The sequence below is a fragment of the Trachurus japonicus genome, chromosome 20 (assembly GCF_045865225.1).
Source record: "Trachurus japonicus isolate A0001 chromosome 20, Traja_1.0".
In the NCBI taxonomy this organism is placed as follows: domain Eukaryota; kingdom Metazoa; phylum Chordata; class Actinopteri; order Carangiformes; family Carangidae; genus Trachurus; species Trachurus japonicus.
This window is the reverse complement of record NC_140926.1, coordinates 10,871,668-10,883,659: the sequence shown is the minus strand read 5'-3', so window position 1 is coordinate 10,883,659 and position 11,992 is coordinate 10,871,668. Positions and strand designations below refer to the sequence as shown.

The following is an 11,992-nucleotide window of genomic DNA, read 5'->3' as shown; positions in this document are numbered from 1 at the left end:
GGGAGCTTCACACACTGAGGAGTACACACACACACACACACATACACACACAGAGAGAAAAAAACAAAAAAACATGCACATGGTCCTTGGATTATTCCACAGATCACAGTGGAATAACAACACTGAAGCCTGGCCACCATGTTCCGGTGGTTTCAGGACTGGATCTGATCATTGCTCCTGCTCGCTTTGGAAACATGTGATCTGTGAGTCACCCGAGTGACCAACGTGAGTAAGAGCTGCCAGTCGATGCCATTTCTACACACTAACAAAGCAATGGGAGAATTTTTATCAAAACAAGTGACCATAGAGAAAACGCAGGTCAACACACAAGACGTGCATGTAGGTACATACTGTATTTGCATGTGCCCCCTCCTCTCCCTCCCAGCTTGATGCTGAAAAACCAAACAAAAGTTTTAGCAGAGAGAATGTTGTTTTTAACACACACAGACCGACACTATTTACCCTGAATGCAAATCAGATGTATCAGGAATCCGCTTGTGCACACACATATCTACAGACACAGAAAGGTGCGCCCTCACAGACATAACCCAACACACACCATCTCATGGTTTCCAGTTCCACCCCTGACGTATATCAACTATTTGTCCACCTGCTCATAATCAGTAATGATGGTTGAATATTAGCCGGATATGCAAATTCTGTTCTTTATCAATCATTCTTCAGTCAACTCACACAATGTTCAACCACAGAATAAGTGTGGCCTAACAAGCCTGCCTGACCTGTTCGTACTTTCAACACAAATCAATATCCTCCATTAAATGTCAGTCAGGACTGTCCAGAACCTCTTACTGACAACAGTAAATACTACTTTATTGTCACTACAGGGAAGCTTTTAATATCCTGCTAAGTATCTGAGATCCTCCCGAGAACAGGTGCACACTTGTTGCACTGAAATCATCCTTTTGAAGATTTAGGCCAAAGTTAACAACGTCATAATGTTCTGAAAGGACAGATAGCGTGGATTGAGAGATAGCGTAATCTCTGAAGATCTGTGTCTTTCTGTCTGTATTTATTTGGGGTAAGTTGTTGGGAATGTCCCGTGGGATGGACTTTGGTTTGCTGTACTAAGAAGACAATAGACCACATCAAAGGGTTGGAGCTAAGGGGCAGGGGGAGTAGAAATAAGTTTGTTTGCCAAATTGCTTTGTTTTACGACCTCCAACACCTGTCAACACTTGGGGCCATAATCATACCTCGGAATGTTTTACCGCATGCAATAAAAAACGCTGAAAACACGCATACATGACTTTCAATGAAGCTCCCAGAATTACATTTTAAATACACAACTGATCTCCATCTTTTATTACCATGACACCAATTTCAAATATACATAATGAGTACCACCCTCTTTAGTTCAGTGTATGATACAGTTATTTACTGTTTCTCGTAGAGCATACCAAAAATGAACAGAAACGAAAACAAAAAACTAAACCAAAAAAAGAACCAAATACCCACTTTTAAAAAAAACGTACAATTATCAGAGACACTGCAACACAGAGACAAGATGCAACGGACAGGGAGGGAATAATTATGATCAGTGTTCTCTTTAACTTCACATTGCCAAAATGGAAAAACAAAATCAAAATCCATTAACAGTAGTGACAATGTTCATTATGTATAAGACTGAGAATTAAAACAAATATATACAGACAGGTGACAAATTAAATGGAAAAACCAACATAAAGTGTCTTAGTAAGCTGCCAGATGCTCCCTGGCATTGATTGGACTGCGACTACTAGAAGGATAAACAACTTCTTTCAAACGTTTTCCCTCATTTGGTGTTTTGATAATAGTCCAAAATCTCCCATAGGTGTTCGATTGGGTTGAGAAGTAATGATTTACATCGTTATCATACTCATCAAACCATCCATGTTCCATGGAGAGGGGCACTGTCATCCTGGTTCCTCCGATATTTCTGGGTTTTCCTTTCATCTGTCACCCATCTGTGTGTGTATATATATATATATATACGTAAAATAAAGAACAAAATAATAACATGAAGTGCAAATTTCTTTGGAAGTTGGAATAAAGTATGTTTTTTCTTCATTAAGACATAAATAAGTTATAAAATAGAAGCTATCAAAACAAAATCCAGAGACAGACTTTGAAGAAATAAAGGCAAGACATTTTTTTTTCAGCTTCAGGTAGGCGTTACTTCTGAGCCGTACAGACACACTGTACAAGGCATTCTTAACAGACTGAGAGCCATTTTGTGGTTCAATCCTTCAGTGTAATTTCACTCACAAATGCAAGTCAGTGCAACTGTCGTGCAAACCTTTTGCTCCAAAACGGCGTTTAAAACACTAAATGAAATCCAGCAGGTCGTACTCAAGGGTTTTGTTTCCTAGAGACGATAGAATCTCTTCGGAAACAAGAAGCACTGCACTGAAAATTTAATTTAATTTGATGATACTTTAAAGTCCGGAAAGGTCCAAAAACCGAGTCCCTATTTATTCTTTTGGGTGAATCTCAGTACTGTTCATTTTCTTCCTCTCTCCCCTTTTTCTGAGATGTCAATGTTTAGAACACTGATTTGTAAAAAGCAAATCTACAGTCTGACAACGCCTTCATCATGATTAAGAATTAAGGAGAGGAAAATGAGCAGAGGGAAAAACCTCAGCTGTCACTGCAAATAACATTGCTGTTCCCCTTTGAATAGCCGGTTGTCCCACTGTTCTAAAGATCTTAAAACAAAACACAGCTTTTCGACAAACCTTCGTTTCTCGAAACTGAATAAACAGTACACTTGACTGTCTTGTACGTTAAGCTGAACCAGTGCTTTTTCCAGTAAAATTAAATGCTCCCAAAGACAGCAGGGCTTCATTCGTCAGATAAGTGTGGTGGTCCATCATCCAGGCCAGCGCTGCGATCACTTCTTTCTCTGGAAGACATTGGCCAGCATTGCGCCGGAGGTTGTCAGCTGACCCATCTTGCTCAGGAACTTGGTCTTGGCATCCTCACCCACCAAGCTGGAAGCTATGGACATGGACCTGTAATGAAAAAAAACATGAGAAAAGAGGTTTTATCACAATATATGAACTAACTTGACCAAAATAACCACATGAGTTCCAAAAAAACAAAATCTGTTGATAAGCATACGTCATCCTTCTAGTTTGTTAGAGGAAATGCTGTTTGCTGATACACGTCCTCTAGACGTTTTACAGTCCAACGGCTCTCCAAGTTCCTCTTTTGAACTATCTGGGATTCTGACACAGCAGAGCAGTTACTGCATTCTGCCAAGTCCAATTGCTCAACAGGACAAACATCTCATCTTAGCACCAACATCAAGCTACAGCCAATGACTTTAACAACTTTAGACACACTGACTAGAAAACATTATTACACAGCTTCTAAATAAACCCTGGTATCTGGAAAAAAACACAAGAATTTTTGCTGAAATACCTCATGTCTTGTGTCATAAAGGACCAAACTCCCCGTGAACTGTGTGGTTCAGTGGATCATAAATACCTCCATCTTGGTGGGAGCCCAAGCTATTTTATACACTTTCTGAAGTAATGTTCATAATCAACCACTGGAGTATGCTATTAATACATACAGTAAAAAAAAACTATGATTATACCAATTTTATGTAAATTCCACTTTAAAAAGTCTTTATGACCAGAGTTATGTTTGTCATAAGATATTAGGGTTTCAATATTATCCCATGCAGAAGCACAGTAATGAATCAAACAAGATTAAGTGATATGGAAATTACATTTTGCAGAACTTCTTAAAAAGGAAAAAAAAAAGACACAAGTTATCAATTAAGGTCATGCAAGTCAAAGAAAGACCTTACAGGCCAAAATGAAAGAGGAACAAATGTCTCTTGGCACAAGCTCAGAGTTTAACTGAGGGTTTGGAAGAACACACCCAACACTGAGGTTACATATGTCCATACACAAATGCAGACACGGACACAGTTTCTACATCCATATGCACACACTTCTCTTTTTTTTTTAACGAGCCCAGAGCACATGTTAACAAGATGGGAGAAGGATCTTTAAAAAGACACCCACACTATGGCCGGTGTCCCAGCTGTCTTGGCTTCAACAAAACAACTCCTCTCGTTTTTTAGCCTCTCATTCTGTGAAGATACCCGCATAATGAGTGCGGTTCCAACACTCCTGCATGCTCTCCTCTCCCGTGGGGAACAAACCCACAACATCGGCCCACTCCCAGAACTGTTGAGTGACCCCTCTCTCAACAGTCAGGGCTACTTCTTCTCTGTCCAAATTCTTCTAAACTACCACTTAAAAGCCGGCCCTCGCTCCTGTCACAGCATCTTGCGCAACGACGACTGCTATTTCGCAAATTGTTTAAAAAAAGTGGTGTGATGTGTGTGAATGGGACAGTTTGATTGCTCTCACCCTTGTGCGTCTGCCATTCCTCTGTTTTCCACCTTGATTTCACACTCTTTGATCATAGAGCTCAGAATCACCTGTGGGGAACATGACAGACACAGACTTAGCGACAAATTTGTCTTTAAAAATGGTCTTTGTCATAGAAATGTCATGATATATCTCATAGAGAACACTGCCATCTATACAACACTCGTAAACAGCATGCTTCCCTATTCTAGAAACAGGGGATGTGGGTTAAATTCTGCAATGAGATAATAAAGACATTTTACTGTATGTATATATGTATGTTTTCCAGTTTGGAAAATAATTCCCGTCTTAGACTCTCGTAGACAGAGCGGATGTGCAGAGAGGGAAAGAATCATCTGATTGTTAGTCACCTTGGGAAAATGCTCACATGAAATGGATCGCGTGAGATTCTAAGACACAAATAAATAAATAAATAAATATGGTAGAGGTGTGTGTGTGTGTATGAGTCTGTCTGAGAAAGAGGTCAAGAGTCAGACTGTCTGTCTTTCTCCTTATTGTGTGAGATCCCGTGGGAGAAAGAGATAGAAAAAAGAAGACGGTGGCCAATCAGAGCACGAGTATACAGCATTCATGTTTGCATGGTGTGTATTTTGAGTGTTAGAGTCAATATCTAATCCCTGCTGTGTGTGTGTGAGTGCGTGTGTCTCTGACCTCGTGCTCTGGAGAGAGCTGCTCCATGTCGGTGCGGAGGCACCTGAGACCGGGGAGGAAGTGGTTGACCATCACCTCCTCAGAAATGACTGCACAGGAAATTAAGGAGTGGAAATAAAAAGAGTACTGAAGTTTGAAATTCCAGTGCTGGACCGCAGATTAAGTGTAACTTCTCATTAACCAGACTGCCATGCAGGTTCCTAGAAAGCCAATTATGACTACTCATTAAAAAATGTACAACAATTTAGGGACGAAAATAATGGAAAAAGACAACAAAACCTATTTGAGCTGAACAAATATATGCATTAGCAAAGTGGGCCTTCTGATAACAAATAATTGTAGTGTAATAACCCTCTCTTAGTTACTTCCATGAAAGTGAAACAGTGCCTTATCTATCCAGACTTTGTTTGTCTCTGCACATGTATGTATGAACTGGGAAGCTGTTTCCAAGGCCAAACAGCTAAAAATACAGTTTTGGAAGGTGTTTCCAGGAATTACTAGATGGGTGGAGTTTACTGTAGTTTAGAATAAATCAAAATATTCATACAGTATGTCCGTGGCCCCAAATAACATCTGATCTTTCAAATATTTTCTTTAAGTCAGAGGGGGCACAAAGTTACATTTTCAGCACAGCACTACTCTTGTCTTTAAGGCTCCTGCATGTGCTCTGCCTCCCATCATAGCCAGTGGAGCTTTAAGGGACACACAGTCATTGAATATATACTTTTACAGATTGGGAATGTAACATTTCAAAGCAAGTCACACTGATTAGAAGAAAAAAGTTGTGCAGTGGGAGGTAAAGCCTCTGAGGTTAGGGCTATACCTCCTGGACACTGGTGCACTGTGAAATCACAGCCTGACAAAGATCCACAGGAATGAACCCCAGACCAGCTGCCCTCTTTGCATGTGTGTGTGAATGTGTTGGAAGTGGGTGGGGTGGGGTTGACAGAGGAGAGACGCAGAGGAAAAAAGAGTGGGAGAAAAGAGGAATAGTAAAAAAAGAATCACAGAGCGACAGGAGGGAGGGAGCAGAGGTAAGTAATGTAAACGTGAGACCGATCCTGGGCACTGTTACTGAGGATTGAAGCTGATGTTCAGTCCTTCCTTCTCCTCTCACGCTCTTTCTTCTCTTCTCATCCTTTCCTTTGCTTAAGTAACCCTGTAATTACCTCTAGCCCCAAAATGGAGGAGGGAGATTATTTTCCCTTTCTCCTCCTGCCAAATGACAGGCAAAACTCTGCCAACACACACACCGAACCACACACTCAGACACCGTTGATACGTACCACCACACAGGCATGTGCTGGAGAACATGTGACCAGAGCAGCTAGCATTTGACCGGTTATTCTAACGGCCTTGTCACTGACTCACTGCTACACCAGCTAACCCTGAACCTAAGCCAATGTTGACACAGACTTCTTGTAAATCCTTTGGAAATACATACAGCACAGTAGTCATAAGTGAGCTGACTACACATTTTCCTCGTAGGTTTTCACAACATTAACTGCAGCGAGTACCGGTGTATGGAAAAGTGTTAAGGCTATGGATAAAAGTCCTCTCCTCTCATAAAAAGTAAATCCAGGGGGCGAGCCGCATATATCTACACCATTAAGCGTGATCTGTTCAAGGATACAGCAGCAGGAGAGGGCGCTGTAGGCCTCAAACAGCTGCGTGGCGATGTCAATCCTCTTGCTCTCCACTGACTGGCTGTTGTTAGCCAGGGCCAGTTTGTGAAGGTGAGGGAGAACGACTACAGGAAGAAGAAAAAAAAAGATAAAGCTTATCGGACAAATGCACATAAAGATCACGAGAAGTGAGGTCATAAAGAGAGAAAAAAATGTAGACCTGGATAAACATAACATTTCTATCTGTTACGTACACTCATCTCTGAAGCGTGGCTCTGCATTAGGCCCAACTCTTCCAAACGTCCTTATAATTTCCATGTGCAAAGAGTGCTGATCTTGGTACTGCGGGTCCTCGAGGAACGATGCCAGCTGCATTTTTACACGCTCCAGCAGCTACACATAAAAACAGAAAGCCACAGTTTAAACGTTTTAAGATTCATAAAACTATTGATTAAAATTGCATTTGGACTGTGGATGTGCACAGTTGGACGTTGAAAGGTTTCCTACCTCTTTTTGTGTGACAGTTTCCATGATGGTACCGAAGGCAGGAATAGTGGATATCCTCACTGAGCTAAAACCAGCAGGAGAGCAAGACAATGGTTTTACCATTCATAGTCACCGTACCAGTCTTTCTGGTTTTCTCCATGTTCTCGGTTAGAATCGTAATAATCAGAATGAGTCAAACATTTACTGCAATTAATCATAGGATTTATTATAAAATGTGTTAACTGCCAAAGCCATTATTGGGATTTAACCGCATTTACTCAGAAAACTGTGGTGGCCTAAGGTTATTACTACAGACACACTAATCTTTGGGCTTCATTTTATACATCAATACTTCTCTAAATGTTTAGCTGATCTAGTAACTTTAATTTAGATTTGGCAGAAGTTGATCATCTGATTACCAATGATCTGTTACATTTAAGTATAAATATTTATTCAAATCTGTCCATCACCCTAATCCACCAAAGATGTTTCAAAACTGTCTTAGTTTTGAGTTCAGTTGTCTGTTTACTTCATTTTGCCCATATCATTCTTGAGCTAATGGCTTGTTATCATAAAATACACCAACATCAACACGCGTAATGAAAACATCTGTCAGCAATCAATGGTTAATATGAACTGCAATAAGCCAAGTTAATGGGGTGCAGATCGGGTGATATTAGATATTAGATTACATAGATATTAGATAATCATTTCACTGTCAGTAGGAGCAGAGATGATCAAAAGATGCACATGGCTTATCTTAGAACTGGAGGCATAAAAACGAATTTCTCACATCTATAAGCACTCTATGTTGTATTGAACATATGTTAAGATTTTAGAACAAATATATTTTGAATTTGTGAATTAGGAAAAGTGTGTGTGTGCCCATTAACATGTGTATTTCAATACAGAAAAGATGAGATGAAAGGGGCTGCATTCCAACAGTGTCAACACTAATTGCATCATTGTGTCTAATCACAAACACAAAGAATGAGGAATGGGGTTTTCTTTAAATTCCTTGAATTACTATGTAAACCAGGGCTAAGAACAATGTCCTTTGTTTATATTGCAATGAACAGGACAAATGTCCCGCAGGACTAAACAAAAGAAATTTAAGTATTCACCCAGCTTATATTTAGTCTTTCACTGTGGCTCCCCATCAGTGTTTATTGATGACAGGATCCAGAAAGAGACACAAATATCTTCAGGCTCTCACTTCCTCCATTTTTGTGGTGGTTTAAGAAACTGCCACGTCAACTTAATTTTCCAGTTTACTGAAGGATGCCACATGGTCGCAACATCTTTTTTTTTTTTTGTGCCCATTCCAGCTCAGCAATACATATTTCTTCTGCTACACACTGTAAGGCTACAGCCCACAAAATGACAATGTTTAAAGAGAGGGTTTCTTGTGTCGTTTGACTCACAATTCAGGCCCACTGCACAGAGTTATAAGGGCCGGAGCCGCCCGGCGATCTACTAATGCTTCACTCATGCCTCGGAGAACCAACTGCAAACCCATCACACAGCAGGATGAGACAGAGGGAGAGGCAGGGTGGGAGGAGACAGAGACAGGAGGAGGGAAGGTAATATAGAGGGAGGCAGGAGAGAGGTGAAACAGGGAGGTAGAGATAGAAGGGATGACAGAAAAGAGATAGAGAGAAAAAGGAAAAATAGACTGACAGGAAAAGATAACCAACCACTAGCTGATGGGTCGGTCAGGAGGAGGGGCCCTGCTTCAATGGGGTGGGGTGGGGAGGAGGAGGTAGAGTGGGGCGGGTTACAGATGAGCATGCTAGGATTGTGCTGTTGCTACATGCCGGCAATGTGCACACACATCAATCTGGCTGAAGACTGGTTAGTGTTGCAGACTGATGAGGCAACAAGAGCTGGCATGGATTAGTGTTGCAGAATGATGGCGCTGACATGCAGTGTTAATGTTAACGGTGGTTATGCTGATGAACCATCCCAAGGCACAGCCTAAACCTAAACAGGAGCAATTCCAAACTATCACTGTGACAATGCCAGGAAAAAAAGGAGGAGAAAAAATGTGTTGGAAATTGATGGGAGAACCTGAAAATAAACTCTGTATCAAAATACATCGATGGCTGATGTATTTTTGATGAGTTTGTTTCATGTTGAATTTGCTCCTGGCAGGTACAGACTTCGATGTGATAGTTCTCAGGTGGCAGAGAGAAGGGGGGAGAGAGACGCGGCGCGTTATCGTTGTTGTTCCACTTACATTTCAGGGTCGGAGGACAGTGTGATGAGAGCCGGCACCACTCTCTGAGCTACCAGCGTCTCATTCACCCCCTTCACCAGCAGCTGATCGGATTGGACAGAGCCAGCCGTGATGTCACAGAGGTGGGCGGGGCATTGGGACAAGAGCGAGCAACACCGCCAATAGATAGAGAGAAAAAAAAAGGAAAGGAAAAAAAAAAAGCAAAACAGAAAGGGAGGAAAAAAGAAAAACAAACACAAAAAGATAGGAAGAAAGTGATATACAATGACAAGAACCATAGCTGCAAGGCACGGAACGGCACTGCATGTATCAAGCAAGTGTGCATACACACATTCACATTCGCACACACACGCACAAACACACACACATGCACACGCAGGTATGCAGAAGTAATGGCAACGTAGCTAAACTGCACAGGTACTTTTACAGTATGGTGAGCATAAAGCTGTGGGATCTGTCCACAGACTCCAGGTCAGATTCTCATTTCGTTGGCTTTAACTAATCTGATCTGGGATCTGTGGTAGAGGTCCACCGTCCAACCCGCAGGTTGGACAATGGTGGACAGCTAAACACTATGGAATGGTGACAGTGAGATGTGTTGGGAAAGGGAAAAGTACTTCACAGAACAGGGGGAACATGAATACACCCTACCACTCCTCCTTCCCCAAGTTTTAGTCAATGTAGGCCCAGGTCTACTGCTATGCCTAGAGAACATTTGACCTCAAAGTGTGCACAGAACTCAAGGGACTGAAGGGACACTGAGACGTGATTTGTTATGGCTGTTTCCAATGGTTTCGGCCAGGGCTTTTGCTTTGGGAACCTGGCTTAAACCTGGATAGACTCGGTGGAATAAAATCACGAGGAAGAAAACAGGGAAATGGTCATCTCCCTTTAAAAATAATAGTAGGATTATATTTCCACAAGACCTGAAACACTCAGAAGAGTGAGAAAATATTCCCAAGAAAACACTTCTGATTGAATTACACTTTCCAACAACACTGAAAAGGAACAGGCCTTGAACTCTTTTGACTATTCTTTCGGGCTGCTGACTTTTCCCTTTCTCTCTGACATGCAGCAGATATTTACGCAGTCACTTCTGAGACTAGTGCACAGTGAAAGGTCTAATGTAAATGGTCTAGCCATATAGTTGAAACCAGGGTGCTGAAAAACTACAGGATTTCCCCACTCATAAGACAGAATAGCTAAATACCAAATACGCAGTAAACAGCAGCAATAGCAAGCAGAGCTAGCACATGTGCAGCACATTGGTAAACATGAAAATAGTATCTATAATGAAGGACTTTACAATTGAGTATAACTGAACAAGACAATTTTAGCTTATACATCTAATTAACAATGTGTTAGAACCAATCATGACTTCATTCAGAATTCATGATTACAAATAAATGCACTAATTAATCTAAATTATCATTTTGTCCATAAATGTAATTAACAGTATACACTTAATAGCACTGGTATAGTAGATTATTCTTATGTTTCCTTAAAATGTAAAAATAAAAGCAGCAAATGCATCAGTAAAGACACATTTTAGGTAGTAGTTATGAGAAATAATATCCTATCAAAAATCTTTACTTGGTGTTGGCTCAGTAGATTATCTGCATGTTTGTGTGCGTGTGGTTTGTACCTCAAACATCCGCGCTGCAGTACACCGGACCAGTGCTGAAGTGTGGACCACGCCATACCACAGAACAGTCAGCAGCAGTTCATGGTACACTGGGTTGGCACTGAAACAGAAGAAAACATAAAAAGTGAAAGCTTTAGTTATATGTGGGGGCAGTGTGTGTCACATCCCATAAAACCTATGATAAATCTACAGACTGTGTGTGTCTTACCCAAGTTCTACAAAGGAGGCCTTAAGGCTGTCGAGAGGAGCATGGGACAGTGACAAGGTTGTCATAACATCCTCTAGGAAACCCACCAACAACTTACGATCCTCCTCCTTTGGGGAAACAATACCATGCTTTTGTCAGTTATGTGATGTGGACAGCAATACATTTTAATATTCACAAGCGTATGGTGACTGTATTTTGGGACATACTGTATTTTATCACATGATTCAACTGGGGAGCTCTAAACATGATTTGTTGACATGTCGTGCTGAAAGTTAAAACCAAAAAAATCTCCCACTCCCACATTCTGCTCTGATGTGTTTTAGTGGGAACTTTCCTCCGTGACAACGAACAATAACCGAAAGTGTAACTCTACATTTATATATTGAAAAAATAGCAGCTTCATTAAATACTGCAGAGAGGAAATCATTTTCTTCATCTTACATACACTAAAAAACACAAGGTGGTGATTCTATTCTCTATGTTTAATTGGCTTCAAATGTTCTTCTCAGGTGTTTTGGGGTCAGTTATAAGTTACCTGGTTATAGCATGTCAGCACTCCAGTGGCATAGATGGGGACAGTGGCTTTGGTGAGAATACCGTTCCCTGCTGAAGCATCTGGTTAGGGCAAAAGGAATGAATGATCACCCAAAATTAAGGAGCAGCCATTAAAATAAAAAGTTAAGCATCAGGAAATAGACTAGAAAATAGCATTGCATTATGGTCTACCAA

At 41.0% G+C, this 11,992-nt stretch overlaps 1 protein-coding gene across 8 annotated transcripts in view; it reads right to left on the bottom strand.

Annotated features, from left to right (window-relative positions):
• Positions 1 to 1,308: 1,308 nt before the first annotated feature.
• The window catches only part of relch (RAB11 binding and LisH domain, coiled-coil and HEAT repeat containing), a 31,777-nt gene continuing 21,093 nt past the window's right edge, over positions 1,309 to 11,992 (bottom strand). For 4 of the 8 annotated variants that reach the window (XM_085763619.1, XM_085763621.1, XM_085763623.1 and 1 more), the window contains 10 exons: positions 11,799 to 11,878; positions 11,264 to 11,370; positions 11,056 to 11,155; positions 9,411 to 9,493; positions 7,193 to 7,256; positions 6,940 to 7,078; positions 6,694 to 6,810; positions 5,061 to 5,149; positions 4,389 to 4,459; positions 1,309 to 3,011 (listed from right to left, as the gene is read on the bottom strand). In XM_085763619.1, coding sequence (XP_085619745.1) covers positions 2,891 to 3,011; positions 4,389 to 4,459; positions 5,061 to 5,149; positions 6,694 to 6,810; positions 6,940 to 7,078; positions 7,193 to 7,256; positions 9,411 to 9,493; positions 11,056 to 11,155; positions 11,264 to 11,370; positions 11,799 to 11,878 — 971 coding nt within the window. In that variant the 3' untranslated portion in view covers positions 1,309 to 2,890. Of the gene's footprint in view, positions 3,012 to 4,388; positions 4,460 to 5,060; positions 5,150 to 6,693; positions 6,811 to 6,939; positions 7,079 to 7,192; positions 7,257 to 8,595; positions 8,679 to 9,410; positions 9,494 to 11,055; positions 11,156 to 11,263; positions 11,371 to 11,798; positions 11,879 to 11,992 lie in introns of all 8 variants that reach the window. The other 4 variants (XM_085763620.1, XM_085763622.1, XM_085763624.1 and 1 more) reach the window with 1 other exon arrangement.